Source organism: Chiloscyllium punctatum, chromosome 1 (genome assembly GCF_047496795.1).
Source record: "Chiloscyllium punctatum isolate Juve2018m chromosome 1, sChiPun1.3, whole genome shotgun sequence".
Lineage (NCBI taxonomy): Eukaryota > Metazoa > Chordata > Chondrichthyes > Orectolobiformes > Hemiscylliidae > Chiloscyllium > Chiloscyllium punctatum.
The window spans coordinates 114749429-114761901 of NC_092739.1; the positions used below are offsets into that span (position 1 = coordinate 114749429).

Here is a 12473-nt window from a genome sequence, read left to right on the forward strand (position 1 = left end):
ACAAAAAAAATCAAGGTTTTTTTTCATGTATAATTTCAGTTACACCACACTGCAAACTTTTGCTATAAATTCTGCGTCTTACAACTGTGTACTCCACAACCGCCTGATGAAGGAGCAGCGTTCTGAAAGCTCGTGCTTCCAATTAGGCCTGTTGAACTATAACCTGGTGTTGTGTGATTTTTAACTTTTAGTCCTGATGAAGGGTTTTTGCCCGAAATGTTGATTTTGCTGCTCCTCGGATGACTGGCTATGCTTTTCCAGCACCACTCTTATCTAGACTCTGATTTCAAGCATCTGCAGTCCTCACTTTTGCCCTGCCTGATTTTTAACTTTGTACACCCCAGTCCAACACTGGCATCTCCAAATCATGACCTTCATCAGGTGGTTGTGGAGTATCTTTCAAAGAAACCTGTTGGATTATAACCTGGTGTTGTGTGACTTTTAACATTGTTGAATGGGTGCCAACTTCTGATGGGCAAACAGTAAAGTGACGGATCTTGCGATAGGTCAAAGCTTCTGCGTTTCCTGATTGGTCGGCCGGATGTATGGCTGATGATTGGTTACCCTTTTGTCCACATGCCGTGGATCCTACTGGTCACAGCCAGATATCTGGCTGGTGATTGGTTAATGCGTGCACCCACCGGTTTACCAACCGCGGGCACTGATTGCCCAGGCCTTGCGCGGGGTCGCAGCGCGCGTGCTGTGTTCAAACGGCTGGCGGCGTTGCCATGGATCCGAGCGGCGTTCTTGTTATGGTAGAAGGGAGAAAGGCAGAATGAGGGAATGCTGCAAAGTTGGTAAGTGGATTCTCCGAATAAAAGCAACTAGTTCAACATCAGCAACTGTCTGTATTTGTGTCCCATAATAGTAATAATATTTTTAAAAAATGAAGGGGGTGGTGGCGTCGTCACTGGAGACGGTGTTAAGAGTATGTACAAGGATGATGCCATAAACTCTAGGGTGTACATGCAAGGATAGACAGATTGGGTCTGTATTTTGTGAAAAGATGCCTGAGGAGTGACTCAGTAGAGATTTATTCACTTTATAGAAGATTTTGCTCCTTTTGAAACTGATTTTTGTCCCTTCCGTGATTTTCGAGAAGCAATCATTACAAGATAGCAAATAAAGTCCAGGAAGGAATTCCGAAGGAACTTATTTTACCAAATAGTTGGTGAGTGTGGAACTCAGTGCCATGGGTACTGTTTGAAGTAAACGGTGTAGCTGCATTTAAAGGGAAGCTAGCTAAGCTTTTAAAGGAGAAGGGAATATAAAGTTGCTGTAGTCGAAGATGAGGAAAATGGAAGCAGATTCAGGTGGCATATAGCAACGACTTGATTGGTCCAGTAGAATAGCCTCTTTCTGTCCTTCTGTCCTACGTACATGATACGATAATATTCTTTAGGAAAGGAAATCTACTGTTCTTACCTAACCTATCGGTCTACCTGCGAGAGTCAGGGTGGTGCTGGATGTAACCAAGCAAAACGGTAAAATACAGGCGGGGGGAATGGTTGCAGATGCATTTTTCAGACAGTGATCGTAACTTTGGTAGATTCAAAATTCTTCTGGAAAACGACAAGGCTGGGCCTGCAATCAAAGTTCTAAACTGGAAAAGGCAGATTTTCATAAGATCAGATGTTTTTTGCCAGAGATAAATCAAAGAACAGCAGGGCACGTTCAAGAAGGAAACAGGAATAGTGCAGGGCAAGTGTGTTCCAATAAAGACAGAGGATGGAATCAACACATCCAGAGAACCCTGAATGTTGAGAGATATACAGGATGGGATAAAGAGAAAAAGGGAGGCTTATTGCAGGTACTCAGTGCTCAAAACAGAAGAAGCCCTCGAGGAATATAAATTTGCAAGGTGAAATTTGAAAAAGGAAATGAAGAGAACAAAAAGGGGTATGAAAGGATAATAGCAGATCAAATGAAGGAAAATCCCAAGTTATTTTCAAGTACCTTAAAGGTGAAAGGATAACTAGGGAAAGAGTATGGTCCATTAATGATCACAGTGGTAATTTCGAGAGCGGAGATGGAAGATGTAGGTAAGGTTCTATATAAATACTTTATGTTGGTATTCATTGTTAAGTGGAACTACCTGTGGATAGAAATCAGGGAGAAGTGCTTTGATACAACTTGAAAAAAAGCATAGATGGAGAGGAGGTTCTGAGTGTCCTGACAGGCTTAAAAGTATATAAATCACTGGGGCTGCAAGAAATAAATCCCAATTGTTGGGTGAGGCAAGGGAGGAAATAGCATGGGTGCTAGCAATTATGTTCACTTCCTCTCTGGCCACAAGAAAGGTGTTAGAGGACTGGAGGACAGCCAATTATTCAAGGAGGCTAGGGTATAGATAAAGGGCAGGAAACTACAGCTCAGTCATTCCAACCTCTGTGATTGGGAAAATTGAAAGCAATTCTGAAGGACAGAATGGAGACTGAGGGATTAATTAATAATGGTCAGTCTATTGTTAGTAAGGGCAGGTCATCTCTGTCCAACTTGATTGTTTGTTTTTGAAGAGGTGACCAGGTGTATAGATGAGAGTAATGCATTTTACAGTCTAATTGGACTTCAGCTAGACTTTTGAAAAAGCTCAACATGGGAGACACTGATAGCGCAGGTAAGAGTCCTTTGTATCCAGGGAAAGTTGGCAAATTGCATCCAGAATTGGCTGAGTGGCAGAAAGAAGAGGGTGGTGGTCAAAGGGTGTTTCTTGATTGGAAGTCTGTGTTGAGTGAGGTCCCACAGGGATCCGTGTTGGGGCCCTTGCTGTTTTATATATGTGACTTAGCTTTAATGTAGGAAGGTTAATCAGTAATTTTGGAGAAGTTATGATAAATAATGAGGAGGATAACCTTAAATGTCAAGAGGATATAAACCTGCTGGTTAGATGGGCCAATCAGGCAAATGACATGAAATCTAGTTAAGTGTGAGGTGATACACTTGGGCAAACCAAACGAGGTAAGGAGATACATGATCAAAGAGTGCGGTTCTGGAAAAGCAGAGCTGGTCAGGCAGCATCCGAGGAGCAGGAGATTTGACGTTTCAGACATAAGCCCTTCGTCAGTAATGAGGCTTGTGGGCCTAGGGAGCTGAGAGATTAACGAGAGAGGGGTGAAGCTGGGACGAAGGTAGCTGGGAATGCGATAGATAACCCCCCTTCCATTGATATTTTAGCCCTCTTGGTCCATAAGCCTCATTTCTGATGAAGAGCTTATGCCTGAAACGTTGATTCTCTTGCTCCTCAGATGCTGCCTGACCAGCTGTGTTTTTCTAGCATCACACTCTTTGACTGTGATCTCCAGCCTTTGCAGTCCTCACTTTCTTCAAGGAGGTACATGATGACTGCTCGGACCTTGGGGAACCCTGAGGATATAGGGACCTTGGTGTACATATCCACTGGTTGCTTAAAATAGCAGACCAAATAGATTGAGTGGTTAAGAAGGCTTATTGAATACTTGCCTTTATGAGCCGAGGCATGGAGTTTAAGGAAGGTATGTTGGAAATGTATAAAATGTCGGTTAGGCCAAAGCTAGAGTGTTGTGTGTAGTTCTGGAGTCTACATTATATGTGATAGTGCTGGAGAGAGTGCAGAGGAGATTTACTAAAATTTTGCCTGGGCTGGAGTGTTTTAGTTTTAAAGAGAGACTGGATAGACTAGGTTATTTTCTTTGGAGCCAAGAGTGTCATGCTGGAAAAGCACAGCAGGTTAGGCAGCAACTGAGGAGCAGGAAAATCAACGTTTTGGAATGCCTGATGAAGGGCTTTTGCCCAAAACGTCGATTTTCCTGCTCCTCGGATGCTGCCTGATGTGCTGTGCCTTTCCAACACCACACTCTTGGCTCTAATCTCCAGTATCTGCAGTACTCACTTTGTGCCTTATTTTCTTTAGAACTGAGGAAACTGAGGTGTTGACAGAGGAGAATCAGATTTATAAAATTATGGAGGCATAGATAGGGTAAGGTAAGAAGAAACATTTTCCCTTGGTGGAGAGATCATTGACTACGGGACGTAGATGTAAGGCAGGAAACGTAAGGGGATGTGGGTCTCATTTGTATAGGTGGTACAGGCAAAATCCTTAACATTTAAAAATTATTCAGACATGTACTTGCGATGCAAAACATACAAGGCTATGGGCTAAGTTCGAGTAGTTAAGTGCTGGTTTTTGACCAATGCAGAGTTGACGTGTTAAGTTCTTTTACTCCTGAGGTTCTTACACACTTGATGCAACTGCAACACACCAACTTCTATGAACAAGCAACCAAATTTATTACGTACAGTACAATACAAGCTAGTTGACTCCCTTTGACCCTTTTTTTTAATTTCAAAACTAAACTTTTCATAAAATTATTTGGATCTCTATACAATTGATCATGCCATTCTTGTGCACACATTACTTTGCTTTCTATACAGACATCGAAATTTATTTTTCCTATATACAAGTCTGCAGATTTACTATCCAGCTCCTCTGCTGAGGTGTTAGTGGAGCACAGATGACTTAGGCAGGCAGATGTTACACGGTGGTCTTTCCCCACCGTGCCTTGGCGAGAGCTGCTCCAAGCTTCAGCGTGTCCCTCAACACGTAGTCGTGGATCTTGGAATATGCCAGTCTGCAACACTCAGTTGGGGTCAACTCCTTCAGCAGGAAGATCAACAGGTTTCAGACTGCCCAGAGAGTGTCCATCACTGAGTTGATGATCCTCCAGGCACAATTGATTTTCGTCTCGGTGTGTGTCCTGGGGAACAGACCGTAGAGCATGGAGTCCCACGTCACGGCGCTGCTCAGGACGAACCTCGACAAACATCACTGCATTCCTCTCTAGACTTCTCCTGCATAGGCACATTCCAGAAGGAGGTGTGTGACAGTCTCGTCCCCCCCCCTGCAGCCGCTTCGAGGGCAGCGTGCGGTGCGGGAGAGAGTCTGGGCGTGCATAAAGGATCTCACAGGCAGACCCCTTCTCCAGCCAAGCCATGTCTTGGTGCTTGTTGGAAAGTTCTGGTGATGAGGCCAAATGGCTTTGACAGTCTGCTCAGGGAACCGCTCGATAGGATCCGCCCTCTCCATTTCCCGAAGGGTCTCAAGGACACTACGTGCTGACCACTTCCTGATGGACTTGTAGTCAAAGGTGCTTATCTTCATAAACTTCTCCACGAAGGACAGGTGATATGGAATGGTCAAACTACTTGGACTGTTCCACGGCAGCGAGGCCAGACCCATCCTTTGCAACACCGGGGACAGGTAGAACCTCAGTATGTAGTGACACTTGGTGTTTGCGTACCGGGGATCCACGCACAGCTTGATGCAGCCACACACAAAGGTGGCCATCAGGGTGAGGGTGGCATTGGGTGTGTTTTTTCCCCTGTTGCCCAGATCTTTATACACCGAGTCCCTTCGGATCCGGTCCATCTTTGATCTCCATATAAACTGGAAGATGGCCCGGGTGACTGCAGCGGCACAGGTTCTGGGAATAGGCCAGACCTGTACCACGCATAACAGCAACGACAGTGCCTCACACCTGATGACCCAGGTTTTTTCCTGCGATGGAGAGCAACCGTAGCTTCCATCTGCCCAGTTTCTGCCTCACATTGCTGATACGCTCCTCCCAAGACTTGGCGCACGCCACCCCCCCCCCGCCCCGTACCAATTACCCAGCATCTTCAGGTGGTCAGTCCTGACGGTGAAGGGGCTCAAGGATTGGTCGGCCCAGTTCCCGAAGAGCATGGCCTCGTTCTTGCCTCGGTTTACCTTGGCCCCTGAGGCCCGTTCGAACTGGTTACATATGAGTCTGCGCACAGAAAGCGGATCCAAGCAGAAAACGGCGACATCATCCATGTACAGGGAGGCCTTAACTTGTAGGCCTCCGCTGCCAGGAATAGTCACCCCTCTCAGGCTCACATCCTTCCTGATGGACTTGGCAAATTACTCTATGCAGCGCACAAACAAGGCAGGAGAGAGAGGGCAGCCCTGCCTGACTCCAGATCTGACTGGGAAGCTATCTGATTCCCGCCCATTGATTGAGACTGCACTGACAATGTTGGTGTAGAGCAGTCTGATCCAATTGCAGATTCTCTCCCCCAAAGCCCAATTTGGAGAGAACATCTCTCATGTACGTGTGTGATATCCTGTCAAAGGCATTCTCCTGATCCAGGCTGATGAGGCAGGTGTCCAACCCTCTGTCCTGCACATAGGTGATCGTATCCCTGAGGAGTGCGAGACTCTCAGCGATCTTCCTGCCCGGTACAGCGCAGGTTTAGTCAGGATGAATCACTGACCCCAGAGCAGACCTGACCTGGTTGGCGATAACCTTTGACAAAATTTTGTTATCCACATTCAGTAGTGAGATTGGTCTCCAATTTCTGATTTCCTCCCTCTCCCCCTTCCGCTCGTAGATGAGGGTGATGATGCCTTTCTTCATGGATTCACTCATGGTACCTGCCAGAAGCATACTGACATACACCTCCAGCAGGTCCTGGCCAATCAAGACCCACAGAGCAGAATAGAGCTCGACTGGTAAGCCGTTGCTGCCGGGAGTTTTATTCTTTTCAAAGGACTCGAGGACCTTGGTTAGCTCGTCCAGAGATAGCAGCTGGTCCAGCCTCTCCCATGTTCTGTTGTCTTAAGACCTCCGTGATAGAGGACAAGAACGACTGGGAGGCCGCACTGTTGATTGGCTTCGCATCATTACAGTCTGGCATAAAAGAATTTGCTGATCCTCATGACGTCAGCCTGAGATGATGTTATCGAGCCATCTTCTTCCTTCAAGCTGCTGAGCGCGGAGCTCTCTTTGTGCACCTTCTGGAAGAAGAAATGTGAGCACATCTCATCCTGCTCCATGGAGTGGACCCTGGACCGGAAGATTATCTTGGAGGCCTCCGAGACAAAGAGCGAGGCTTGCTGGCCCTTCACCTCCTTGAGGTCCTCTGTGACCTTGACCCCCATCGTCTGCAGCAGAAGCAGGTTCTGCATACTTTCCTGGTGCTGGGACAGTTTTCCCCGCCTCTGTCTCGCCTCCTGAACACCTTTTGAGGATGAAGAGCCTTTTACTGTTTCCCACCAGTCTGCTGGAGATTCAAAGAGGGGCTTCACGGTTCTCCAACCTGCGTAGTCCCTCTTGAGCTCCTCAATGTTTCCCAGGGTCAGCAGCTTTGTGTTCAGCTTCCACTTCCCTTACCAGCCCGCTGCTCGTCCTGTAGGTGACAGTCGGCCAGCAGGAGGCAGTGATCAGAGAAGAACACCGGCTTGATGTCGGTGGATCTGACCGAGAGAGTAGGCATGCAAAGATCAAAGCGAGACTCTGAATATAGAAAGGGCACCCTTTATACAGGTCAGTTGCAATTCTGACACATACTCTGGTCACTCCCCCACAGTTACATGCCACTCAAGACAACCCCCAATTACTCACAATCACTTATTACCCCAGGCACAATGGCAGGATGAGATCATCCTTGGAGATAATGCAAATGCTAATGTCCTAATCCTGGGGAAGCGTTCTGCAGGCGATTTCCTTAATCCGTGCTTTCCTAAAACAATGCAGGTGTGATGTATCTCTGGCCAGAAAGCATTTCTGAATGGAAGAGATTGAATTGATAGTTTAGATAGACATTACTGCCCTGCTATTGTCAAAATGAAGTGAAAATTACAATGGATAGTCATCTGCATTTTTTCATGCTTTCGTCCCCACCTAAAGATAGTGCAATTTAACCCTTTAATATTATATTAATGTCCAGGGAGATAGTCCCACTTAACCTTTTAATATTACAGATAGACTTAGTGCTACGTATCAGACTAGAGAAAACTTATAGCTCATGGAAAGAAATAGGCAGTAACAACATTGACAGGAAGAGTAGTAGGGTTGAGAGTGTTCTGGATTAGTGGTGCTGGAAGAGCACAGCAGTTCAGGCAGCATCCGAGGAGCAGTAAAATCGACGGTTCGGGCAAAAGCCCTTTACCAGGAATACAGGCAGAGAGCCTGAAGGGTGGAGAGATAAGTGAGAGGAGGGTGGGGGTGGAGAGAAAGTACCGGGTTGAGAGTGTTGCTGGAAAAGGACAACAGGTCAGGCAGCATCTGAGGAGCAGGGAAATCAACTTTTCGGACCGGAGCTCTTCATCAGGAATGAGGGGGGAGAGATAAATGGGAGGGCGGGTGGGGCTGGGGAGAAGGTAGCTGAGAGTGCAATAGGTGGAGGCAAAGGTGATATTCCAGACAGGAGGGTGGAGTGGATAGGTGGGAAGGAAGATTGACAGGTAGGACAGGTCATGAGAGCGATACTGAGCTGGAAGGTTGGAACTGGGGTAATGTGGTGGTGTGGGGAAATGAGGAAACTGGTGAAGACCACATTGATGCCCTGGGGTTGAAGGGTCCCAAGGTGGAAGATGAGGCGATCTTCCTCCAGGCGTCAGGTGGAGAGGAAGTGATGATGGAGGAGGCCCAGGACCTGCAGGTCCTCGGCAGGGTGGGAGGGGGAGTTGAAATATTCGGCCATGGGGTGGTGGGGTTGATTGATGTGGGTGACCCTGGAGTTGTTCTCTAAAGTGCTGTGCAAGAAGGCATCCAATCTCCCTAATATGTAGAGGAGACTGCATTGGGAGCAACAGATACAATAAATGACGTGTGGAAGTGTAGGTAAAACTTTGGATGTGGAACGCTCCTTTGGGGCCTTGGACGGAGGTAAGAGGGGAGGTGTGGGTGCAGGTTTTGCAATTCCTGCAGTGGCAGAGGAAGGTGCCAGGAGGGAGGGTGGCTTGTTAGGGGGCATGGACGTGACCAGGTAGTCGCGGAGGCAACAGTCTTTGCGGAAGGCGGATAGGGGTGGGGAGGGAAATTATATCCCTGGTGGTGGGGTCCAGTTGTAGGTGGTGGAAATGTCAGCAGATGATGCGATTTATACGGAGATTGGTGGGGTGGAAGGTAGGAACTAGGGTGGGGGTCTGTCCTTGTTGGAGGGGCAGGATTTGAGGACGGAGGTGCGGGACGTGGATGAGATGCATTGGAGGGCATTTTCAACCACGTGGGATGGGAAATTACGGTCTTTGAAGCAGGAGGCCATTTGGCGTATTCTGTGGTGGAACTCGTCCTCCTGGGAGCAGATACGGCAGAGGCGGAGGAATTAGGAATATGGGATAGCATTTTTGCAGGAGGTAGGATTGGAGGAGGTGTAATCCAGGTAGCTGCGGGAGTTGGTGGGTTTGTAAAAAAAAAATGACAATATTGAGTTGGTCCTTGTGGATGGAGATGGAGAGGTCTAGGAAGGGGAAGGAGGTGTCAGAGATGGTCCAGGTGAATTTAAAGTCAGGGTGGAATGTGTGTTGGTGAAGCTGATAAACTGTTCGACTTCCTCGTGGGAGCACGAGGTGGCAATGATGCAGTCATCAATGTAGTGGAGGAAGCGGTGGGGAGTGGTGCCAGCATAACTCTGGAAGATGGACTGTTCTACGTAGCCGACAGAGGAAGGTATAGCCTGGGACTATGTGGGTGCCCATGGCTACCCCTTTCGTCTTGAGGAAGCAGGAAGATTGGAAGGAGAAATTGTTGGCAGTGAGGACCAGTTCAACCAAACGAATAAGAGTGTCAGTGGAAAGATCTTGGTGGGGACATTGGGAGAAGACGAAACTGAGGGCTTGGAGGCCCTAGTCATGGCGCATGGAGGTGGAGAGGGACTGAATGTCCATAATGAAGATGAGGCATTGGGGGCCAGGGAAACAAAATCTTGGAGGAGGTGGAGGGTGTGGGTGGCATCCCGAACATATGTGTGGAGTTCCTGGACCGGGGAGATAGGACAGTATCGCGGTAGGTGGAGATGTGTTCGGTGGGGCAGGAGCAGGCTGGCACAATGGGTTGGCCGGGGTAGTCAGACTTTTGGATCTTGGGTAGGAGGTAGAATCGGGCGGTGCGGAGTTCCTGAACTTTGAGGAAGGAGTAGTTAATGGGTCATTTTTGAATTGGAATAAGATTTGTACGAGAGTTCCCTATGGGTATGTTTGGACCCTTAAACTTCATGATATGCTAATGACATAGATCTTGGTCTACATGGTACAATCGCAACATTTGTGGATGGCAAAAAAGACAGGAAGCATTCTGAACTATTGATAAAGTACACAGTATCCTTGGATTTAGTAATAGAGACATGAAGTACAAGAGTCACATTATGTAAAACTGGTATGAAGTGCGATTTTGGCATCAACAATTGTTCTATCCAAAGCTAACTGGCCTTTGCTTTCCTGCTTCCTGTCTCTCTTTTTTGAATAAAGGAGTTACAGCTTCTATCTTCCAATCTGTTGGGACCATCCTTGAATCAGTGCTTTGGGAAATTAGAACCAATGCATCAATTATCTCATGAGCTACATCTTTTAAAATGCATCATGATGAAGTCCATCAGTACCTGGGCCAATGTCAGCCTGTATCTCCAACTACTTAGCACCGCTTCCCTTCTGATTTGCTTCTCCTGAATTGCTCGTTCCCTTCCATTACACGGTTTGTTACTCCTGGGATGTTACTTTTAAGCTCTGTAATGAAGACTGTTGCAAAATACCCACTCAAATTATCAGCATTTTCCTATTTTCCAGTAATATTTCTTCAGTCTGACTTTCTGTAGTACCATAAGACCATAAGATGTAGGAACAGAATTAAGACATTTGACCCACTAAGTCTGCTCCGCCATTGGACGATGGCTGATATGTTTCTCAGCCACATTTTCCTGTCTTCTCATTAATCAAAAACCTGTCTATCCATGTCTTAAATTCAGAGAGGTCCATTATTGTCTTCTTAAATAACAGATTTCCCTACCACTGCCTCCACAGACTTCTGTCACAACGAATTTCACAGATTCACCACTCTGGCTGAAGAAATTTCCAAGTCTTTTGATAGGAAGGGGCTTATAATGTTGCCAAAAAGAGGAGGAAATCTGAGAGCTGTGAAGATTTTAGGATTAAGCAAAGAAAACCATGAAATTGATCATTATGTTCTATCTTTTCATTTGTTAAAATACCAAGGATCACTATAAAAAAAATTAATATACTTGTGTCTGTTGGTAAAAAGGATGTGGTTAGTGAAAATAAATGTCAATTGGAGGCAGAGACTGAGAAATTATAATGGGAAATTTGAAATTGAGAGTTAATAAGCAAGTTCTGTACTTTAGGAGAAAGTGAAGAATGCAGATGTTGGAGCTCAGAGCCAAGAGTGTAATGCTGGAAAAGCACAGCAGCTTATGCAGCATCCGAGGAGCAGAGGAATTGACATTTTGGGCATTAGCCCTTCATCAGGAATTCTGAAACGTCGATTCTCCTGCTCCACGAATGCTGCCTGACTGCTGTGCTTCTCAAGTACTGTACATTAGCCTGGATTATGCAGAGGTAATGATGAAGATGTTCATGTTTGTTTCTTCTGAGACTCTACAGTCCAAGCATACGTAGTTAAATATCAAAATCTAGAAGTCAGTGGTTAAGAATACTATGTCATAATTATTGAATAAAGAACCTGTCTGGTTCTAGAAAATTATGCTTGTAATCGGAAAATGTTCAATCATAAAAGTTCCAAGTTTATAATAGTTTAGCTTCTAATATGTGTTTCCAAGTCAAATAAAATTCATAGGAAGTGTTACTAATATTAGTAACACTTATTATTAAAATATAATAAATGCATTTGACTTCCTCATTTTCTCTCAGCAAATGCCTCTGTGACTGTTGATTTTGCTTAATGGCATTCCTATTGCTAACACCAAGTTCCCCTTTACTTAGGTGAGTTTTGGTAAAGGTGAAATCCATGCTGCAGAGATTACTAATTCTTTGTGGTCAGTTTCTGCAAGGTCAGTGGTGAGTTTGCCATTCACTGCAATCTGGGCATTCTTCATCGTAGCTGGCAGGAAAAAAACCCAGATCTAGTGAGAATGAACAACTTGAAGAAATATTACTGGAGAGGTTAAGTGGCCTAAAAAAGTGTCAAATCTCTGGACCTGATTGCCAAAGGTTTTATAAGAAGTGTCCACAGAGATGGTCCATGTTTTGATTTTGATCTTCATGAAATCCCTAGATCCTAGAATAGTCCCTGTGGGTTAGAAATGCAACACCACTGTTCAGAAATGAAAGAACAGGGAAATGGGGAAGCTCCATTAGAAAGAAAATGTTGGAATTTGTTATTTAAGAATACAATAATGGACCTCTTAGAAAATCATAGCACAGTTGGAAGGAATCAGTGTGGATTTATGAAAGGGAAATTAAATTTGACAGATTGTTTAGAGGTTTTTAAATTTGTAACTAGCAGGGTAGGTAGAAACCTCTTGAATGCAGTTAGAGCTGCACTCATCAAGGCAAATGTGGAATGTTCCATCACATTGTGGGGATAATTGAGACGTGGCTTCATGGGGAAAGGGCCTGGGAAATGAATATTCAAGGCTACACGTGCTATCGTAAGGACAGACTGACGGGCAGAGGGGGTGGGGTGGCCTTGTTGGTAAGGGAGGATATTCAGTCCCTTGCGCGG

General features: G+C 45.8%; 1 protein-coding gene across 2 annotated transcripts in view; it reads left to right on the forward strand.

Moving 5' to 3' along the window:
• The first annotated feature begins 658 nt into the window (after positions 1–658).
• Positions 659–12473, forward strand: part of LOC140478981 (kinesin-like protein KIF24) — a 126421-nt gene continuing 114606 nt past the window's right edge. For both annotated transcript variants that reach the window (XM_072572706.1, XM_072572714.1), the window contains exon 1: positions 659–797. In XM_072572706.1, the coding sequence (XP_072428807.1) occupies positions 784–797 (14 nt within the window). In that variant the 5' untranslated portion in view covers positions 659–783. The remainder of the gene's footprint in view (positions 798–12473) is intronic.